The 22,447-nt window shown below is 36.1% G+C and overlaps 1 protein-coding gene and 4 non-coding genes across 17 annotated transcripts in view; 1 reads left to right on the forward strand and 4 right to left on the reverse strand.

Annotated features, from left to right (window-relative positions):
* LOC100122115 (protein furry) overlaps positions 1-22,447 on the forward strand; it is a 70,156-nt gene that overhangs the window by 45,957 nt on the left and 1,752 nt on the right. For 10 of the 13 annotated variants that reach the window (XM_016988757.3, XM_016988751.3, XM_008219088.3 and 7 more), the window contains 24 exons: positions 2,410-2,526; positions 2,848-2,982; positions 4,921-5,189; positions 5,820-5,949; positions 6,159-6,367; positions 6,675-7,031; positions 7,544-7,872; positions 9,682-9,850; positions 10,480-10,789; positions 11,029-11,329; positions 11,720-12,036; positions 12,204-12,401; positions 13,081-13,389; positions 13,675-13,843; positions 14,349-14,521; positions 14,608-14,682; positions 15,340-15,513; positions 15,603-15,740; positions 15,820-16,001; positions 16,084-16,276; positions 16,357-16,614; positions 16,700-17,020; positions 17,100-17,292; positions 17,397-17,743. In XM_016988757.3, coding sequence (XP_016844246.1) covers positions 2,410-2,526; positions 2,848-2,982; positions 4,921-5,189; positions 5,820-5,949; positions 6,159-6,367; positions 6,675-7,031; positions 7,544-7,872; positions 9,682-9,850; positions 10,480-10,789; positions 11,029-11,329; positions 11,720-12,036; positions 12,204-12,401; positions 13,081-13,389; positions 13,675-13,843; positions 14,349-14,521; positions 14,608-14,682; positions 15,340-15,513; positions 15,603-15,740; positions 15,820-16,001; positions 16,084-16,276; positions 16,357-16,614; positions 16,700-17,020; positions 17,100-17,292; positions 17,397-17,560 — 5,190 coding nt within the window. In that variant the 3' untranslated portion in view covers positions 17,561-17,743. Of the gene's footprint in view, positions 1-2,409; positions 2,527-2,847; positions 2,983-4,920; positions 5,190-5,819; positions 5,950-6,158; positions 6,368-6,674; positions 7,032-7,543; positions 7,873-9,681; positions 9,851-10,479; positions 10,790-11,028; positions 11,330-11,719; positions 12,037-12,203; positions 12,402-13,080; positions 13,390-13,674; positions 13,844-14,084; positions 14,154-14,348; positions 14,522-14,607; positions 14,683-15,339; positions 15,514-15,602; positions 15,741-15,819; positions 16,002-16,083; positions 16,277-16,356; positions 16,615-16,699; positions 17,021-17,099; positions 17,293-17,396; positions 18,484-18,739; positions 18,869-19,173; positions 19,365-19,446; positions 20,468-20,772; positions 20,902-21,021; positions 21,213-21,286; positions 21,916-22,018; positions 22,169-22,240; positions 22,433-22,447 lie in introns of those variants that run through there. The other 3 variants (XR_004344523.1, XM_016988754.3, XM_016988765.3) reach the window with 3 other exon arrangements.
* Positions 325-397, reverse strand: TRNAA-AGC. Its single transcript has one exon. It is a non-coding gene; the product is annotated as a tRNA-Ala (tRNA).
* On the reverse strand, positions 1,135-1,207 carry TRNAA-AGC. Its single transcript has one exon. It is a non-coding gene; the product is annotated as a tRNA-Ala (tRNA).
* Positions 8,727-8,799, reverse strand: TRNAA-AGC. The gene has a single exon. It is a non-coding gene; the product is annotated as a tRNA-Ala (tRNA).
* On the reverse strand, positions 9,508-9,580 carry TRNAA-AGC. Its single transcript has one exon. It is a non-coding gene; the product is annotated as a tRNA-Ala (tRNA).

Here is a 22,447-nt window from a genome sequence, read left to right on the forward strand (position 1 = left end):
TGAGAGAAGTTTAGCAAAAGCGATCTATTGGGTAGAAGCTATTTAAGTATAGATACTCGCCGAGTATAGCCAGACGCACGTGTCTGTTTTAGTGAAGTTTGTTAGAATCTTATCCCTTGTAAATGGATAACATTCGGGTGAATTATTCTTAATTGAAGTAGAAGAGCATTGTTATATTAGAAAAACTAAAGATTAGATAAAGCTAGCATTTTAGCTTTTTTTGCTGTAAATACAATTATTTACAGTGGATACCTCATTTTATATACAAAAATCTGTGTATAACAAAATTCAACAATTTCTTATTAAATTTACCAAAAATTAAATTGGAGGCGCCGGGTATCGATCCCGGTACCTCTCGCATGCTAAGCGAGCGCTCTACCATCTGAGCTACGCCCCCTATTGTATTTATATATTTACGCATGATAGCATTTTCGCGCTGACAACGCGTACTCTACTTTCGGGTGAAAGGCAAGCTTGACACACGGAGCGCATGGCTCAATACGCTCTATAGTCTCATACGTTCGTTGCAAGAAAACGCATTCGTATACCCACGAACTTTCGAAAATGAAAGGTATTGGTCATCGACATATGGAGATCTTCTTTATCGACCGTGATTTCTTGAATGACAGTTATTAAGTTGATAATGATTTATTTATAGCAGCAATATTTGTTATTCAGCTTTCTGAAACAAATTTTTTATTAAGGCAATGACATTTCCAAAGCGAAACTAATGCTCAATTAAATAATAAATGGTTGATTTTTTATACTATTAAATGAAATGCATTGAGTATTTTTTTCAAATTATCATTTCTAATGACGAATGGTGACTTTTTCTGGATTTTCAAGTATTTCTGAAACAACGTTTCCTTAATCAAAGTCCTGTTAGAAACATGCATTTCTTTTAAATAATTTATAATTTAGTTTTTTTTCGTTCTTATGATACCTATATACCTGCATGGGATACTTACGTGAAACAATTGAACGCAATAGTAAATTGTACAACTAGGGGAGTCTACGATCTAAATAAGTATAAGTATTTTTATTGGGTCAATAGGTAAGTGATCTGAATTCAAAAAATATTATTTCTCTAAAAAAACGCGAATATTTTAAAACGCTCAATGGCAAAAGCAAATTTGGAGGCGCCGGGTATCGATCCCGGTACCTCTCGCATGCTAAGCGAGCGCTCTACCATCTGAGCTACGCCCCCTGTTATCTTATTGTACAAATATTTATATTGTATCGAAAATCTTTCATACAACACGTGATCTACAGTTTTGGTGAAAGTCACCTACATGTCCCATATTGTATTAGTCTTACAAGATACTCGGCAATAAAATAGTTAATATAGCTACATGCTGCAACCTTCAACGCTCTAATCAGACACGTATGCTCATTTTTGTGGTTTAGATTTTTTCCTGAATAATTTAATCGTAGTATATTGTTAAACTTATATTTAAAAAATAATTATTGGTAATTCGATATGGCTTGATAAGTTGAATTATTTTTATATTCAAATAGTTATGAGCAATAAGTTTATCTCGGAGATCAACAGTTTCCCACCACAACGATCCTTCGTATATTTTACAATTAATATTCGCGGTATAGATAAATCAACGATATTGATTTGGCGAGTAATAAAGAAGAGACATACAAATGTTAATTTGGGTTGGTGAGCTAGTTGCACGTAATTGTCTGGAAATTTGAACGCGCGATAATTGTATATCGGTTTCGAGGAAAGCACGTGAAATTTATCCTAATAATGCATATTGCATTTCCAGCAAATTTGTAAAATACTTACTTACTTTTATGTGGTTATATCAGCTTGTTCTTATGTTGTTAAAATGATCGATGTTTATATTAACATTTTTTATTAAAAAATGCGGAAACTTAAGGTATGCCTGAGGGCGTATTATGTTAACAAAAATCATAACCTCTTTTATAAACACTGATAGATTGACTAATAGCAGTGTGTATGCGCATTTCTCGAATAAACACAATATATAACAATGATAAACATTGTCCATATATGTTTAAATTACCTCACTTCAACGTAATGAATAAACTTGTTTAAACTCTATTGTATATCGGGTGATTGTATTAAAATCACCCGATATACGAGTGTCATCTTTCCAAAGCTTAAATTAATAGTACATTACTGTACAGTTGGCATAAGTAGTCCTTTACAGTGCTGCTACAATATGAAGATTTAATGACTTATGATCGCGACTATATCGTATACCATTTTATTACACTTGTAATTCGTAATAATAAGCTTATTCTCTGATGAGTCTCGCAAAAAGAGTACAGGAACAGCTGTAAACTCGGACGTTAGCTGCTTTTTATCTTCCTTTTCCTTCTGCCTTCGTTTAGTCGGCTTGCACTTGACGCAAATACTCTGATTGATTGCAGTGCTACGGTAACGATGTGACAGCGCGCAGTGGAGCCGGCACAGGTCGACGCGAGGGTTGGGGCAGCGCCGAAGCCACCGAGATGGTCCTCAACAACCTTTTCTACATAACGGCCAAGGTGAGCATATTTTGCAATTTCGCTTCGAGCTATTAATTGCTCGGAATAATTGTGTAATCTCATTTAATTTTCCTTTTAAATTTTCATTTTTTTTTATTTACAAAACGAAAATTTGAGGGGTAAAAAAACAACTATAATACTATAAAACTTTTCAATACTCTATTTTTTTACAACGAAGCTCCGGGCTGTGCCAGGGTGAATATTTACCTGCTCGTCCATATAAAAAGTTGATATTTACACCTGCAGGCAACGACTCTATCAAACAAAACAGCCAAATTTTTTGTATTCAATCAACAATCCTCCCCCTCAAATTTTTCGCAGTTTTCGGATGAGCACCCGAAGGAGACGGAGGAACTTTGGGCAACGCTCTGCGGCTGCTGGCCGAACAATCTGAAAGTGATCATTCGCTACCTCATCATTGTGTCGGGTATGGCTCCGCAGGAACTTCTGCCTTACGTGAGTATAGTATATCTTATAGATCGGCTTGTATTCCTATACGTATATCCTTGCTCCTATACATTTTGAGTTTTCTTGCTGTCCTCGGAGTCGAGGTGTCGCACTGAGAGAAAAGTAACATTGCAGCAAACATATATGTTAACTGTTAACATAGGCATGTTCGATTTGAGCCAATAATACGTATGTTAATAGTTAACGTAGCTATGTTATATGTCAAATAGCTGTATGTTAATAGTTAGCATATGACTGCCCCTTACGATTTTTCATAGACATTTCGAAGTAATCAGATAAAAATTATTAGAAAACACACTTGTATGAATTTTATTAATGCTGAGTAACTTTAGAGTGATATAATGTCAAAATTAAAAATTTTGTCTTTCATCTGCCTTTTGGGTCTAAATACCAGATCTGATAGTACTAGAGATACAATAATTAGTGTGATTTAAACTGATTCAGCAGCCTCTGGGATTTCCAAAAAGGTATATATTAACTAGTTTATCACTATTCGTTCAAAAGTTATTGGAAAAATTCAGTAGTGTGTTAAACATCATATCGTAATCATTCATTTTTCAGATTTGAATTTTTCCAATAACTTTTGAACTAATAGTGATAAACTAGTTGACATATACCTTTTTGGAAATGCCAGAGGCTGCTGAATCAGTTGGAATCACACTTATTATTTAATTTCTAAAACTGTCACATCTGGTATTTAGACCCAAAAAGCTGATGAAAGTCAAAATTTTGAATTTTGACATTATATCATTCCAAAGGCACTTTGCATGCTTCCTTAGGTATATTCAGTTGCTTTTGTTCTATTATTAATGATTTATTGATTATTCATGATAAATAAACCCTCGAGAATATTTTTTGTATGAAAGAGGATGACGGATTTTGAGGTTAGGCGGTACGAGAGAAACGCCATCTGCACGCAACACTACGCACGATAGCCATGAAATTCATATGTTAACTATTAACATACAGATATTTGCCGCAATATTTTGTATGTAATATAGAAGCAATCATTGCTCCTAACGCGTGTAGGTAAATGTTTACGGCAATGATATCTTTATCTCAGTTTGAGGAGGTGACGTTCGGTTAGCCTGGATTTCAGGTATGTAAGACGGTGGCTTATAGATAGGTGTACGTACTACAGAAAAGCGAAGCTTCTCAAAACGATATCTGATTGCGGTTGTCTTTAGAAAGACTCTGAGTTTACTTTTTTTTGTAATAATACACGATATCGTATATATACGATACATTGATTCAGTTAGATGAATACAATCTGTTGCGAACAGTAGCTGATGTAATAATAAGTACAAAGTTATAGTTACGCGAGAGTAGCGAGCGAGTCTCAAATTAAATTGCAGCGAAGAATAACTGATAACATACACAATGTCTTCATTTTGCAAATTTTTCATCCATGAAATAGTTTTCGCTTGAAATAGAACAAGATCGAGTTCTAACAATTTTCATTTATCGAAACGCAATATTCAAGGGTGTCGAAACTTTAGTTGTATGCCTCGATTTCATGCAAATTAATCAAAAGCTCTTGTTATACTGCAGAAAAATCATTCGATCCCAATAGTAATAAAGAGTCCGCTAAAGAGTACACTGCACATGCACTGCCTGTTGTTCTGCAAATATTTCTAAGGAATTGGTTGGCACCATAACCGTAAAAATATGGTTGATTCGCTCGTAATTTATCAAGCGGTTTTCTGCTTTTACATACTCAGTCGCTGAGCTATTTTCGCTTCTGGCGTACTTTCCACAATTAGTTTACCGCTGGCTAGAATTTAATTACACGAAGCGGAATGCGCTCATAATCACGTATACCTGCAGAAGCATAAATAATTTTGCCTTTGGATCTTGTCGTTGTGATTTTCATTAAAGTCATAAATAATAACATAGTGTAAACAATACATATATTAAATCTCGCAGGCAAAACGAGTAGTGCTGTACCTGGCGCGCGCTCGGCCGGACCGTCTAGTGGACGAGATGATGACGGAATTGCAGACTGTTGAGACCCTCAACTGTTTGATCGAGCGCACGGAGACGCCTCCATTCTACAGACTGACTAGCATGCGCAAGGCTTCGTCTCACAGCGACGCCCCTGCAGCCGATCCGGGTAATCCCAGCAAGGACCTCGGAGTCGAGAAAGGCACGATACACACCAAGAGACACTCCGGAGAGGATCCCATCAAGACTGGGTGAGCTATACCCATAATATAATGGCCATTGTTAATTATGATAGGTTCAGCCGAAGTTATACTTTTTTAATTCGTGTGTGTGTGTAGGCTACGCTCGGGTGCTAACTGTGCCGTGTAAAAAAGAACCATTTAAGTCACACGTATCGTAATGTACTATTATAGCACAGTGTGGCTAAAATCCACTGTTAAGTCACGCCTATCTGTGACTAAAGTAGTCCTTTTTTGCACTGTGTTTATGCAACCTCACGGTGCAAATAGGGACTACTTTAGTCACGAATAGGTGAAACTTGCGGATTTTAGCAGTCTGTGCTATAAAATTGTATACGATACTCTTGACTTAAATGGTTCAGTTTTACAAAAGAAGAACCATTTAAGTCACACGTATTGTAATGTACTATCTCATGTCAACTAGTAAAGTGATCGTTATACTGATCAAATTTCATGGTTTTCATCAGATTTTCATCAAATATTTCCCTTTGTAAATCTTTAATGAAATACTTCTATTGGTTAAGTTTGATTATTAATGTTAAAAGTATACAAGTTTTTTTAAAAATAGCAATAACTGAATGTATGCGTATCAATATTTAGGCGCATGAATATAAAATAACACAAACTTCTCCGCTGTTGCAGCTGCTCCAAATCGGACTCCGCTCTTCGCGCCCTGGCCGGTTTCCCGTGTGGTCGGTCAGACAAGTCTCGGGCGACTTCCGGTGGTCCTCTGCTCGCTGACGATTTATCGACTCCTCTGACCGAGGCAGAGGTAAGTCTCAGCAAAGCACAGCGGCATCCGTCTCGGAGCACGCAACTAGCTCACGGAAAGCAAGTGCATGCAGACTTATAGCGCACCATCACCGCATATACATGTGTTATTTATTATTTTTTCTTCCGTTTCTTTTACATCAATCTCACCGTCACCATCACACCTAGATGTTTCACCTCGGCTTTTCGCTTGTTTTCTTTTTTTTACAGTACTTTGACTTTCAGCTGATGTCCGAGGACGCCTACTACATACGCAACGTGCCTGTGGTGTTTAACGGTAGACCAACTGCGCCGAGCGGCGGTGAGAAGCTCGATGTGCCTCAGCCGCATCCTCTGCCTATGCCTGAATACGGTGGCTACTTCGCACCACTAACAGAGTACTTACCGGACAGTTCGCAACCCATCAGCGGCTTTCATCGGTAAGAATGACTTGATCTCACTTTAAATGTATTAACTGCTCAATGTAAAATTGGACTATAGTTATTACGCAGCATCGTTTCCTTACAACTCTAATCCCGTCTATTTCTATGGACACAAATAAACTGTTCGGCAAAACGACGTCAACAGAATTTACGGCTAGCCCATGAAAATCGCTGGCGCTATTGCGCGCACAGCTCTAGAAAAACCCCCTCGTAAATGAAAACAAGTTAAACAGTTGCGATGCGCTTTCTCGCTCGTAAAACGTATAGACCTTGATTGTCATTTTCTCGCATTTCATCTGCGTAGGTGTAACATTGCGGTGATGCTGTTGACCGATGTAGTAGTCGATGGTATTCAGCTCGACTGGGCCATCCACGTACCGCTGATGCTACACATCGTCTTTCTGGGTTTGGATCACTCGAGGCCTCTAGTGCGCGACCACTGCCGCTTGTTGCTGCTCAACATGCTCGTCGTGCTGGGTGATCACAGAGATCACCTAGGCGTCGCCCGAGTTCTTTTGGCTACTAAGACGGATCTGCTGGGTCTGGGGTTGTCGACACCGCCGTTGCCCGTGGTAGAACACAACTTTACGGAGGTCGATCCTGAGTTCGATAGCTATCTGTATGGGCCACCGCCGGCTGCGTTCGCACAGCTTAACGTTGGGTGAGTTATTGTGGTTTTTAATCGTGTACAACTTATACGCATGTTATTTTGTCTTATTATCGATTGGCTATGTAGTTGTCAGCAAGAACTAAAGTACTTTCCACGATTTAACATCACAAATAACAAATATTTAATCGTATCGTATATTCAATATCTCAATTAAACTAACAAGCAAGACGCATAATTTCAGCGAAATCTCTGATCCACAGAGTGTACATTCTACTTGTAAAATAAAAACGAGATAACAATAATAGAACATAAGTTTTCATTGTTTTCCAACAATTGCTCTCATGAGCGAAGCGTTGAGCTAGTTTTGAGATGATCCTGGGTTATTTAGTAAATTTCGAAATCTCTTTTGATCTTGGTTAGTTTATCGTAATTCGGATAGTAACAATTATAAAGTTCAAAGTTCAGCTTGACATCTCAATTGAATTTCGATTTTGCATTTTAAATAATGTCACAATGTCAGGAATTGCAATCACAAAGGTAACATATTTTAATGATTTTCTCAGTATTGTGGTACCGGCGGGCCAAGCATCGCCACAGAGTCATTCGCCGCCTCCTCTCCAACCAAACACACCACCGTCATCGCCACCTCCACCGCCACCACTACCTATACCACCACCACCGCCTCTTCCACCTGCCGGTGAGCAACAGCAGCAGCAACAACAGAGCTCGTCGTCGCCAACCCTTTCGTCATCGCAGTCATCCTCGTCTAACAATGCCAGCCCTGTGCACTCGCCCGTCAACGCGACAGGTACAACTCCACCCGCGACTATCAGGCATGTTGCACCCAGCCTTGGAGACGAGAGCAGAAATACCGCAGCTGTCTATTCGTATGGTGAGTTTTGAAAATTTGTTTTGATTAATTGAACTGGTGACAGTATCGGTGAATAAGGTTGGAACTAGTTAGAAGTCACTTGCGTTTTCTCCTTTGCCACCAATTTTGAAATGAATCATAATTGTCTTTAAAATATAGTAGTCTTGAAGTATATCCAACTAATTATTAAAACCGCAGAAACTCACATTATTGATATCAGTATTATGCTATATAGAATGCTATTATTGATAAACTGATATTAATTTTGTCAAAATTTACACAAGCACTTGTAATTATGATGTTTTTACGTTTGGTACACATTATTAACAATTCAAATTAATATATCATACGATTGCTTGCAAGGCATATTCGAAATCACGTATCTTTTATAATATAATATAAATCAGTAATACTCCAGTCATTCATACCACAAAAATAGAATAACTCACAAGAATCTACTATCTTAAATGAGCTTAGGGCAAACTTAGTAATGGTATGTAAAGCCACCTTGACGGAGCGTAGTTCCTTATTTTTACTGGATATTTTCTCGCCTAGCCTAGTCCATATAAACGTTTTACTGGCGTCGGGGCACACATGTGCGAAAACACGCTTGAATTTAAAGCAGATCGCTCCATTAGAAATACGCACTTCCTATGTGCGTCATTTATCAGTATTTCTCGGTATTAGTTATCGAAGTATAAACTTATTGATATGGGTTAAAAACGAAATAAAAAATACTAGGTTTGTTCAACTAAAAGATTTATCTATATAACAAATATATTTTTATAAATTGATGTTTTTTTTCGGTTTTCATGAATAACTTTTATATTTATAATAAATAACATGATTATAAATTTGCAAAAAAAAAGAAAATTTGGAGGCGCCGGGTATCGATCCCGGTACCTCTCGCATGCTAAGCGAGCGCTCTACCATCTGAGCTACGCCCCCTACATGTTATATATATATATATATATGTGTGTGTGTATATATAGAACATGAACAGCTGATGTGATTTTTCACTGATCATTGTTGACAATTTTCAGTGAAAGGCGCGTATCTCGTCGTAAGATGAAAATTTATGCCACTTGCTATACTTGGCCACAAGACTTGTCATTGAGTAGTGCAAGAAATACTGTCAATATTTTTTAACTTAGATCAATTACTTATTCAACTAATTGATTGAAAATCATATTTTAATGAATTCAAGTTATAGAAATAACTTACTCGTGTTTATGAAAAGCAAAATTTATTTTGTTTTTAATATAATCTACGTGTCTTTGTAAAATAAAATTTAAATTGATGAGGTTTGTTAAAATGGTAGTCGATACATTTCAGAAAGCATCAGGACCGAAAAGTTTGTTAGTCAAATAAAATGTTAAAAACAGGGCATTTTTTGTACTTAATTAAAGTATTAAAGTCAATTGTGATAATAACTGCGTCGCTTGAGCATTGCAATCAGGGTTACCGGCAAATGTATTATGTGCTTCCAGTAGTTGGCCTCTGAAACTATATCGTGCGATGGAGATTTATGTACCAACTAGGCATATCACTTATTTCAGTCATTTTACGTAACTAATCTTCTGCCATTGAATATGGCTGTATCTGATTTATCGTACATATGAAAATTTAACGTGATCTGACCAGCAAAAAGTAACTTGGAGGCGCCGGGTATCGATCCCGGTACCTCTCGCATGCTAAGCGAGCGCTCTACCATCTGAGCTACGCCCCCCGACGTACGAATTAATCAAATTTCAGTTTACCAATTTTTTTTTCCTAGATCGTACCATATATTATACTATTTATGAAAAATATGTACTTCTAATTTAACAGATTCCTCGTGTCAAGCTAACTGGACTGCAGGTACAAGAACAACAACGAATGTCGTGCCACCAGTCATCGTCACTCCTGAAGATGGAGTGAACTGGCCCGGCCCTCAGCCTGGACCCAACATGCCTATTCAGGATGTAATCAAATCTTTGATTAATTTCCTTGCATCGAGGTAATTTTTTTTAGTATATATCTCTTAATTGAATGCATCAATAAATTACATCGTACTATATTTTTATATTTCCTAGATCAATAGTCTTATTAAGTAAATATTGAAGATTTTTACTATAATATTATTAATAGTATTACATTAATAATGATTTACTAGGAATGATGATGCCCGTTTCTACTCTACATATAACTTTTGAAATAAAACTTCAAAAACATTGGCATTCAAAATACCAATAAGTAGTGGCAGATTTGCGAAGCTTTGGCTCCGATATCCTCTTAATATGTGAATTTTACATTGATTCTTCGCTTTACATTATATGACCTAATTTATCAAACGCCACTATTATTAATATTCCAATATTGTCAATTGCGCTCTCCGTCTAGTGTAAATATTGATGTTATAAGTAAATGTTTTTTCAAAATTATAGTCAATATATATTCGTAAAATGGCACATATGCAATTAATTATGTCAGTAATTATATATAAAGTACCTCCGTGCGATAAAACCAAATAAAATTAAGCTATGATCACAAACATCGATAAAATATTATGAACCATTCAATTATTTTGATCGCTTCATATAAGTATTTGTAATTGTTAAGTTAAAAAAATAACATTATTATTTCTAGAACAAACCAGCCTCTCTGGAACTATGAGGACATGACAGCAAAAGTCTGGTGGGTGCGTAGCGCCGAGCAGCTGACAATTCTACTACGGCACGTGTTGCGCGTCTTTCGCGAGTCGCTACCCCACGCTTTGGTCAGCCAGCGCTGGGCTCAGACAGCTCTGCAGCTTGGATTATCCTGTTCCTCACGACACTACGCTGGCAGATCACTACAGGTCTTCAGAGCGCTTAGGATACCTATTACCTCACGCATGTTGTCCGACATATTATCGAGGCTCGTGGAGACTGTTGCCGAACAAGGGGAAGATATGCAGGTAAACCAAACATTTTTCTCCACTACATACAACTCCAACTTTCCATAGCAAGAAAACTCGTAGCAAATCATCGATTAGTCCTGTTCAATCCTCTGATCCCTAACACTCTCGCCTCGTTCGATAACTGATCGTAACTCAGAGAATCTTATAATTTTTATTTGGCCTATCATCTGCCAAAAACCAAAAACAGCCAAAATCCATTATGTAAATTCACTTGGGTTGTGTATCATGCAAAACAGGGTTACGTAACGGAGCTGCTACTGACGTTGGAGGCTGCGGTCGACACGCTTGAATCGGACTTTAGGCCGCTAGACTTTATGAAGGAGATCTTCAAATCGACGCCAAACCTTAACAACAAGGAGGCTGCCTCGTGCCTAGCTAAGAGGTGCTCTGCAGGGGCAACGGGATACTATCCCCAGGGTCCGCAGATGTTCTCCCATCTCAATCAGCAGGGACACATGCGGAGTACGAGTTATTCCGTTAGCTATTCCATGAGGAAATCGGCAGCTGCGGCTAATGCTGCGGTTAGCGAGGCGAAAGGTAGGTGCATTAAGTAATGGGCGATTGATTTGATATCGTGAAAAATATCTTTATAATTACGGGTTTTTATCGCAAGTAATAAGGTTTTATTTTTCATTATATTTAATTCACGTATATTTTTTTATAGCACAATGTGGCTTAAATCCGCGTTTAAGTCACGCCTATCCGTGACTTGGCGGATTTAAGCAGGTGTGCTATAAAATTGTATACGATACTTGTGAATTAAGCAGCCCATTAGTTCACGGCGTTTTATCACCCTCGCTGCGCTCGGGCGCTAATATACACCGTGCAATAATCGGCTACTTAGGTCACACGTATCGTAATATACTATATTAATCTACTCGTATGTGTGATAAAAAAAATCTAGCGATTTAACAATTTTTTGTACAGAATTGGAATGTCGTGCGGGCGGCGCCAAATACAGCAACTCAAACCTTTCGCGTTCGCGCTCGGCTCAATCGTTAAAGCTATTAGGCGACTCGGCAACACAAGACGACAAGATGACGATCCTTGCGCAGCTTTTTTGGCTGTCCGTTTCACTGCTTGAATCCGACTACGAGCACGAGTTTCTACTGGCGCTGAGATTACTCGATCGGGTTTTGCACAGACTACCGCTTGATCGGCCCGATGCCCGGGACAAGGTCGAAAAATTGCAGCAACAGCTCAGGTGGAGCTCATTCCCGGGTGTGCATGCGCTTCTGCTAAAGGTATTATTTGATGGAAGTTTTCTTGCGTATATCAATTTAAATATAATACTTTTTTTGGCTGTGAATGAGGCTGTAGTTTTTGACTATCAGTTATATAAAACTTTTCTAATTCACGTGCTTATACGAAATGTGAATTCAATGAATAAGTATTTTTTCTTCATTTCAAGGGTTGTACGAGTCCAAACACCTATGAGTCGGTAGTAACACTTTTGTCACAGTTTACCTTGTTGTTGGACCTGCCAGTTGTCGATCCGACGCAAAGCCTGGCCTTTCCGATGAACGTTGTGTCCCTGCTGCCCTATATGCTGTTGAATTATGAAGATGCCAACGAGCTTTGCATTAGAAGCGCCGAAAATATTGCCCAGGTTACACAAATTCTTATGATCAATTTAATAAACAATTTTTAATTACCTTTTCATTAATTTTTCATTTTTAATTCATAGTTATTGGGTTACTGATGGATTATTCAAATTAAATTTTATCCATTTTTAGTACTGCGAATTCATTCGTCCTCGCGTATTTAAAAAGTCAAATTGATTTTATAAATTTACTAAATGAAAATAGTTTTCATCAAACAATTTTTAATTTCGTATGCGGATTATATTACAAAAAAAAACTCATAGTTATTAATCAGCGAGATATTACCTTTTTAATTAACGAGCAGCTTGATGCTGCAAGCCTCAAATAACAAGGATTTGTAACATGCAATTGAAACGTAGCAGCAAAGTGATCGAGATCCAATTCCAAATTCTTTGCCGCAACGGAGCGTGCTCTAATTGGCAAAAAGTTTAGTCGACATTGAACTGCGCGTTTCAAATTCATCAATTCACTTGTTTTTCAAATCGCAATTGATTTTTTCTTATGTGATTGAATTTTATTCGTTTTAATTAAAATGTACATTGTATAAACAAACGAATAAAAATTCATGTAATATATTGTACATAAAAAATTGAAACCTTTATGGAAAAAATACTCTACATTCACTGCTTCGTTTGCTTATTGTTACTAATCTATCAACTCAATATCATCGGTTATATCTTACAGGTAAGCGCAGAAAAGGGCAAAAAATTAGAAAACCTGGGTACAGTCATGACGCTGTACAGCCGCCGCACCTTCAGCAAGGAGAGTTTTCAGTGGACCAAATGTGTGGTCAAGTATCTTTACGATACGTACGCGCATCTAAGCTTCAACATGCTGGCCTTTTTAGTCGAGGTCCTAGAAAAAGGGCCAGCCAATGTGGCGCTACCCGTACTCAGCATTATCCACTGCATGTTGCATTACATCGATATTTCATCTCAGGCGGCACAGCCTACCAACATAGATTTACTACGTGTCATTTCAAAATACGTTGAGGTAAATTTTTTTATTTCTCTTGAATATCTTTTTCAATTTCTTTTTTGCTTTTTGCATTATTGAGTAAATTTTTTAAAAGTTTGTTTATACTAGTATACGTCTAGCAGTCGCTAAAACTCCATTAGATTGGTAACACATGCTGTTCAAAAATGAAATTTCTGTTGTTCAGATGCGTATAATTCATTTAAATTCAAGCACGCGCCTTCTTTTAATAACAATTCAATTCTTAAAAATGTAAAAATCACTCATGCCATTTTTGTTAATCATAAACAATTCCTTACTCAGGGTCCTCACTGGAAAGAGGCTTTAAAAATATTGAAACTAGTGGTCACTCGATCTTCAACATTAGTGGCACCACCAACTACAGTTCACGCCCCATCATGGGAACCATCGATATCATCACCTCATCCTAGCTTTAACGACAACGAAATATTCACTAAAAAAGAATTACCTGGTAAGTATTATTTTTCTGTATTGTATTATCTCGTCTAGCTGTGCTCATTACTAGCAGACGTCGCGACTGACTGCACCTTTGTTCCGAGACCGTATCGCATATTTGACTGTCACTCGCCACGTTTTCGAATGAATACAGCAGTGTATATCGTTGCATTTTACGTTTTTGTAATATAAAGTCTTTTTGTTTTCAACGTCGCATGGACTGCATTTTTATCAAACGGATGACACGTAAATTGCAGGTTGCGATAAAAATAACAATGCTAGATTATAGATGTATCATTGAATAAACAAGATTGTTATTTTGCTAATTTTCTGCGGTCAATTATTATTGCCATCCCTGATGCTTTATATTTTGTTCCTTTTATTTCGAGTTCTTGGAATGCTAATTTAATACCTTTATTTCAAGTAGATATAAGCATTTAGTTTTGTAAAAAAAGTACGTAAATATATAAAATGTTGTAAGCATGGAATTTTTACAAAAAGATATATTTTTTTATAAATAGGTAGAACCATGGATTTCACGTATGATTTGTCGCAAACTCCTGTGATAGGAAAACGTTGGCTTATACGACAAGTTAATGAAGAGAAAAATACAAATTCACCCCGAAGATCTATATCGTTGTCGCCAGCGGATAATGGACCTGCATCTGGTTGGAAAAGGCCGTGGATGTCACAGGTTAGTAACAAGATTTCTTGCGTAAACCAATGACTATTCTCACATTGATGATAAGAAAAAAAAACTAAATACGATTATTTTCTTAGGGTCGTGTAAGAGAATGTTTGGTAAATCTGCTGACAACTTGTGGCCAGCGAGTTGGATTGCCAAAGAGTCCATCTGTAAGTTATGTTAATAGACAACATTTAATCATTAGACTTAAAAGAATCATAATGTTTTCCTCAATCTCATTTTAAAAATCACGTGCTATCAATGTGACAAATCAATAAGCAATATTCACCATTGACAATCCTTATCTCCTCATTTTTAGGATGAACACATTAGTTCAATGACATTGTATAGTAAGGTAAATAGATCTTCTAAAAGAGAAAACAAGATAAAGTGTCGCACATTCACTTTACATACAAAGCCACTAATAGCACCAGTCTTTTAGACGAAATTGTTTCACGCTTCTAATGGATATCACATAACATCGGCTATGTCATGTATTTATTGTTCAAGTCGAACATCACGTAGGGTCACGATTTTTTTTTTATAATTGGTCTCGATATATTGCTATATTTTATATTTCACAACAAACTATCGATTTTTTTAAATTCTCACCAAGAACTAGATAGAAACTAAATATATTCAGACCGCATCTATTCACTATAAAACCCTTACATAATACTTATAATGTTTATTAATCAGCATATTATAACGTTGACGTTGCATCAGCGATGTTTCGTATGCTTCTAACATTTATTGTCGAAAATATTTACCTAATGTGTTTAAATCCAGAATGTTGCCGATTATACAATTTCGTTATTTTTGTGCAGGTGATATTTAGTCAGAGTTCTGATTTGATGGAAAGACAATCATCCATGGCCTCGTCAACCGAAGAAGTTTCTGGCGCTAACAATGATCTAAGCGGAGGATCCCGCCGAGATGATGAACAATTTGGCGTCTTTAAAGACTTTGACTTTTTAGAGTATGAGAGCGAAAGCGTTGAGGTATTGTTTGTTGTTTCGAAGCTTTGATTTCTCTTCTAGCGGTTTAACGTCACTTTAAAATTTTAGTATAACTTTCCTTATTATTTTAGGGTGAAAGTACAGATAACTTCAATTGGGGTGTCAGACGTCGTCCTCTTAGTGAAGGAGAGGAACGGGAGCCAAGTTTACGAACGTTTGAAGAAAGTCTTAGTGAAAAAACGGTTTCATCGAGTAAACAGTCTATTCGAGTAAGAATCGAAAATATCTACAATTCAAATTCATTTACAATTAATGGCATTTTACGAGTTATTTATTAAATTATGATAGCGTGGAGTTGCTGAGGAGTCATCGGACGATGAAATCGGTTCTGAATCTCCACTGGATGAAGTCCCTGGTGGATCTGGAACAGGTCAAGAGGCTAACAGCATACCTGGTATTTTTCCTCCATCTTCTTTGTCATTGATACCAAGTCGAAGTCGACACGATTCCTCAACCAGATCTGATACATCGTAAGATTTTTCTGCGTCCATCGCTTAATATATCTATTCACAACTAAACTTCATTTATAAATATTTTCTTTTATTTCGAAAGTGGCTCGAGTGCTGGGGATCTTGGTGACGTGACACCGTGTAACGCTTCACCGAATCTGTCGGCTTTAATGCCTTTTAGGCAGGTAGTCCGTGATGATGCCGAAGAAATTTGGCGGCAACAGATTCAGAATTTGATCGCACAGACTCCCTGCAACCCTTTGGATGTCTTTCAACTTCTTAGTAAAATTTTAAGAGTAAGTAAACTAAATGCAGCTTTGATTAAACTTATTTTATTTAAGAAAGAAAGTCTAATTCAGTCTGGTTTAATTTGTAGGACGTTTGTGGGAAATCCGTGAATCTTACCCGAGAGGCTGGTTCATTGCTGAATAACGGGAGCGCTGCCTCTGCACAACTGGCATCGCACTTATCTAGTCATGCTGAATTATTAGGCTCAAAAGGCGAACCACCGATCGTATGGTTTGCTTCGTCGGTATTCGCAAATCAGAGGCTTCACGAAACACTAAGATTTGGATTACTTGAGATGCAAGAACACCTTGAAACTTTCTTAGACAGAAAGGACCATGCTTCCGAGGTAATAATAGATTACTGCACCTTGGTTTTCATAATACAATTCAACAATGGTAAAGCTTAAAAATCGAAACAAAAATGTCTTTTAGTGTTTAGAGGCTGTAAAAACAGCTAACAAACTGCAATCCCTTGGTGAAGCACACTCGCACACAGAGAGCGGTCTCGAAGAGATGCTGCTGGATCTCGGACGTGCTCTTTACAAGCTTCACTTCCAGCTGTTATTGCTTATCGAGGCCTCTAACAAAATGCTATGCGCTTTAACCAGTGCCGCCAAAAATTCACAAGCCAGCCTCCAGGACATGTCTGCAGAGATTGCGAGTATGCGACAGTCGCTGGCCCGTTCGATCGAGATTGATAGCGGTGAGAGCGAAAGAGGCACACCAACTCCAAGTCCAAGTCCTCAACCAGAGGTATTATTACTGAGTAATTTAAGTGAATTGTAATTATTAGTTGATAAATAAAAATAACTATGCGTGTTATTAAATATAGGCTGGAAACAGTAGCAATGGGAACGAGGCATTAACGAGAGTGGCAGAATTATTAAAGGCTGCCAAATGGACAGCTGCCCTGGAGATAGTAAGAGTACACAGAGCCCAATGGACCGGCGACCCCTTCCATGACGATGACGACGTAACTACCGCCGTCAATATGTTTTGCAGGCACCTAGGTCAAGACAGAGCCGGTAAGTAACGGCCGATAAGACTATTTGTATACTTCAAATTGACATAAGATTTGTTTTTTCTTGACTATAGAAAAATAATTATTTATATTTACTCGTGGTTTCAGATATTTTTGTAGTAACAAGGAGCGAAGATGACATGTCCGAAACTTTCGGCAGACTGATGGAGAGTCTCTTTAGAGTTTTGGCTGCTGTGACTAGTTTGGAGCTTTATACAAAGGCTTTAAGAGTTCAAAGCGAGCACACAAATCACACAAAAGCAGACTGCTAATGCGATATTCAAAGATAGTATTTAGTAACATTTTTCGATACCTAGACACTAGAATTTTATTAATTATTGTTGTACATGTGCGCTGTGTGTACAGATCGTGTATACTAAAGAAACTTCATGTCGGTGAAGACCGTCATAAAATACGTAGAAAAAGAATTAAAAAATTGCATTTTTACAAAGGAATTCGATTGATTTATGCTTTAAAACTAGTTTATAGATCCTTAATTAATCATTTCAATGTTTATTTTTCATTTATTTAGAATGTACGATGTATATTTGTGTGTGAGTTAAGTTATTATCTATAAATGTCCTATCACATTTTAAATTTTCCTCGCAAAACGCAGTAAAGTCTGTAGGTTTAAACTACTCTAATACAGAACAAACCCACGCTTTACATCGCGAAGACTCATGTCTGATTGGTCATCCTATATATTCACAATGAGCGCTAACGGTACTGTGTGCTCCCGCCTAAATCGTAACTTCTTATATTGCTCACTACTAAGGTTATAAATTGTTGTGCAAAGTATGCAGAAAAATTGAAAATCTCCTTGAAAAAGCACGCCAAAATTAAACTGAGCTTTAAGTCGTCGAATCAACAGTATTAATACCTACTAACAGCCAGAAATCTTTTGTGCTCGTAGATAAGATATAACACGTGGGAAAGATAATATTGTATGAAACCTAATGAGAACAGGGACGAGAAGATAATCTAGAGTTTCATTCTGTCACCAAAGCAACGATATAGTGGCATACACTGTTTTTTTTTTAAATTGAATTTAAACGGTGTTATCTAGTCTTGTAATCTAACAATGGAATTAAACCACGAAAAATCTTTAACTGCTGGAGCATACGCTTTTGCGTATCTTCTTTCTGGACTTTTGCTAAAATATGTGTTATATGATAACGGATTTACTATTGCTAACGTGAGTAAAAACTTAATTTATATCTTTCAAGAATGCAACGTAGAATATAAAAATACGTAAAGATTCCTGCATTATCGACGTCTCTATTAACAGCATACAATCTTAATTTTTTAATTTCAAAAATTGATGATTTTTAAAATTCATAAATATTTAAATACTTATTATTTATTTATAATAAAATATGCATGTTTTATGTTCAAACATGGCCAAATTTTGCGCTGATAAAGTAATATGAAATGTTTTTCTACGTTTGCAGCTATTTTTAGTTGCAGGCGTAACCTACGTCCGTTTATTCCTGTTAAAAGAAGAGAGTTTCCGGCTTCAAGAAAGTGCCGCACTTATTTTGTTTGTTTTGTTTGATAAAAATCTTCTTGATTTGGGCAATGTAAGTAAAAAGCGTTTAAAAAGTCAAATATACTACTACTTTTTAGATCGCCAAATTGTATTGCAAATTGTATTTTACGTTAGTAAACAACAATATATAAACTTTATTTATACGTATGTACAAGCGCATATATACATACTTACACACACTTGATATCATTATCTTTAATACGATGCCTGCACATTTACGCTTAACTCTGTTGAATTATAACTGATAATCTTAACGATATATATGTCAAAAAGATAAGCAATTTCTACAATTTCTAATATTGAATCGCATATTTAAAAAATATATTTTTTGTACAGGTTTTGCTCCTCCTTGGCGTTGCATGCATACGGGAGCAATTTCATCGGGCTACTCTTACGGAAAAGGATATATTGTACAAGGAGACAATATCCTTTGCTTGTGGATTAATTTTTGCGCTAATGGGCTGGTACAGCGTTGGCAGGATCCTCATAATTTATGCGCTCATCATGTTTTACTACTTTACAGTCCTGTAAATAATAATAAAAATATCTTCTTTACAATTTCTTTTTGTTAATATCAATAAACTTTTCTAATTATTATTTTTTTTTCAGAATGGTTCTTTCCGTATTTGTTATTTTCACATTGTTTGACAACTTTCTGGACTACTTAAAGAATTACTACAAAAAAGAACCCGAAGAAACGAAGACTCTTGATGAGTAATTTATAGCTGTTGAATGATCTATTTTTATATACTTTGAGCTTTAATTATTTGTTATGTATTTATCTATGGACATGTACATACTCGAATGCAATATATACATACATGAGTAAATTTTTAATTTTCACAATGCGAAATCAAATTATCCACTATGTAATTTTTTAAAATTTGTTCATTGATTCCTTTCATAATGGTCTAAATTAATGCCAGAAATTTAACTATTTGATGTAGGTTCTTGAGAAGCAGCCATAAAAAAAGTTCAGCAGGTGTTCGATGTGTAAAAAATGCAAAAATAGTAAAATAAACTATGTATAGCGAAAACGTAAATAAACGTCAAGGTTGAGGCTGCGAGAAGAGCAGGCGGCTTGCGAAAAGAGAGGGGACACTCTCTCTTCTATGCATCGTTGAAGGAGAACCAGACCCCTGAACGGTACTATACATTCAGGTTTACTTTCTCTCAGATCGCAACTTCTCATCATATTGCTTTCTACTCACGTTGTGAAACGTTGTCCAACGTATCTGAAAACATTGAAAATCAGTTGGAAAATCGCACACCAAAATTATAATATCTTCAAGTCACCAAAGTTAATAAGTATTGCTATACTAACTAATAGCCGAAAATTTACTACATCTCTTGTGCTTATATACACCGTAAATAGTATCGGATATATCGTATGAAACTGTATAAGGAGAAGACGGATCATCTGGAGTTTCATTTTGCCACCAAAGCTTCGATAGAGTGGCGCAAAGTATTTTCTAAAGTTCTTTCAAGTAGTGCTATTTATTTTAAAAATACAAAAATGAAATTACAACAACAAGCTATAACCGCTGGAGCATACGGTTTTGCGTTTATCCTTTCTGTACTTTTGCTAAAATATGCATTATACGAGAAGAAATTTGCTATTGCAGCTAACGTGAGTAGAAACTTAAGTTATTTATTTCGAAAATGCGCAATTGTTAAAGAAGGATACTGCATTCTACGTAGAATAATAAAAATATATGAAGTTCCTTACAAATATATGTACGTCACTATGTATTTTAATTATGTTGCAATTTAAAATTTATAAAATATATTTAACATTTGTCTTATGTTTATATGATTCGGCGTAGTGAATTGTGAACTTTTTTGACAATATTGAAATCCTATGAAAAGTAACGATATAATTTTGCGTTATTAAAGTAATTTCCAATTTTTTAAAGGTGTATTATGTATTTTCAGCTATTATTGGTTGTAAGTGTAGCTTGCTTCCGTTTATTCTTGTTAAAAGATCAAAGTACCCGGCTTCAGGAAGGCATCGTCCTTATTTTGTTTATATTATTTGATAGAAATCTTCTCAATTTTGGCAATGTAAGTAAGAAGCTTTAAGGAAGATAAATAAAAACATGCAAAAAAATGTAATCAGCAATTGAGCGACATAATTCGAAAACGCACATTTACAACAACAACAACGAATTAATGTTTGTACAGCTTTTGCTTCTTCTTGGCGTTGCGTGCGTACGCGAGCAATTTCACCGGGAATCGCCTGCCGACAAGGATGTACTGTACAAGGAGACCGTATCTCTAACATGTGGATTAATTTTTGCTCTCATGGACTGGTACAGCGTTGGCAGAATTCTCATAATTCATGCGCTCATCGTGTTTTACTACCATACGATTCTGTAAATAGTAATATCTTATTTATCTTCATAAGTTAAAAAATATACAACAACTTTGTCAAATTATTTATTTTCAGAATGACTTTCTCCGTGTTTCTTGTTGTTATCAATTGGTTTTTCAACTTCTACGAATTTATGATGGGTAATCAGAAACAGGAACCTTATCAAACAAAGACGAATTGATATTATTACTACTATGTAGCTGTTGAATGATACATCAAGAGGCGCGGTAGCGCTCTGATGTCAAGTATAACTATATAATTGCAATATACCTACTTTGCTTCCGGGGAGAATTTTTATACATACGATTTCATCTGTTACAATTTCTTCGTTACATTTGTTTGAAAACAGCATATTCTATAGTTATGCAAATACATATTGTTATAAATATATTCATGTAAGCCGAATATCATATTATTTTCGAATTTTCCAAGTTGAATTGGAAATTGAATATTGAATTGGAGTGTATATGTATGTACGTATATGTTTGTTATATACTTCACGTGCTTCAATACCACTTCTTCAATTGTTATAAAAATAAATAAATATTTTTTATTATTTTTTTAAAGAGTATATTTTCATTTATATTCCATAAAGTAATTACGAAAATATGAATATTGAAAGTGTTCACATAGAAAAATTCTACAAATATTCTTTTAATATTGAACCGACAACTAACGCACAAACAGTAAAAATTAACGTTCAGGTTAATTTTTTCATTTTCATTTCAATCGTCGTATAATATATTTCATAGTTGTAATATTGCTGTCAAACCAATTATATTATATTGGCGGAACTTTTGCTCGCAGACAACAAAAGATGACTCGAGTACTACGAACGATTCTGAAGAAAAATATTCCGACTCTGTTGAAGATCAGGCTGCTATAAATTGCCAAGATGATCAAGAAAATGGCTTATGCTACGTTGAAAATATGATGATTGGGTGGAGCAAATTTTCAGTAATGATAATAGTTGAATATTTCTGATGTTTTATTCATGCTTCGGTATAACTACGCTCATTAAATCTTCAGAAATTACGAAACTGGTGTTATCACATACGATACATCAACAATCTGAGGAGCAGTTCAATGAATTATTGTGCTTACGAAGTAAAGTGGACTAAACCAATGGAAGGTTTCACTTACCCGATAATTACAGCGAGCGTTTATTTTTTCATTAAAATAAACAAAACCGCAGAAAAATCATCAGTTACTACAGTTGATGTAAGATCAGTATCA

The sequence above is a fragment of the Nasonia vitripennis genome, chromosome 1 (genome assembly GCF_009193385.2).
Source record: "Nasonia vitripennis strain AsymCx chromosome 1, Nvit_psr_1.1, whole genome shotgun sequence".
Taxonomy (NCBI): domain Eukaryota; kingdom Metazoa; phylum Arthropoda; class Insecta; order Hymenoptera; family Pteromalidae; genus Nasonia; species Nasonia vitripennis.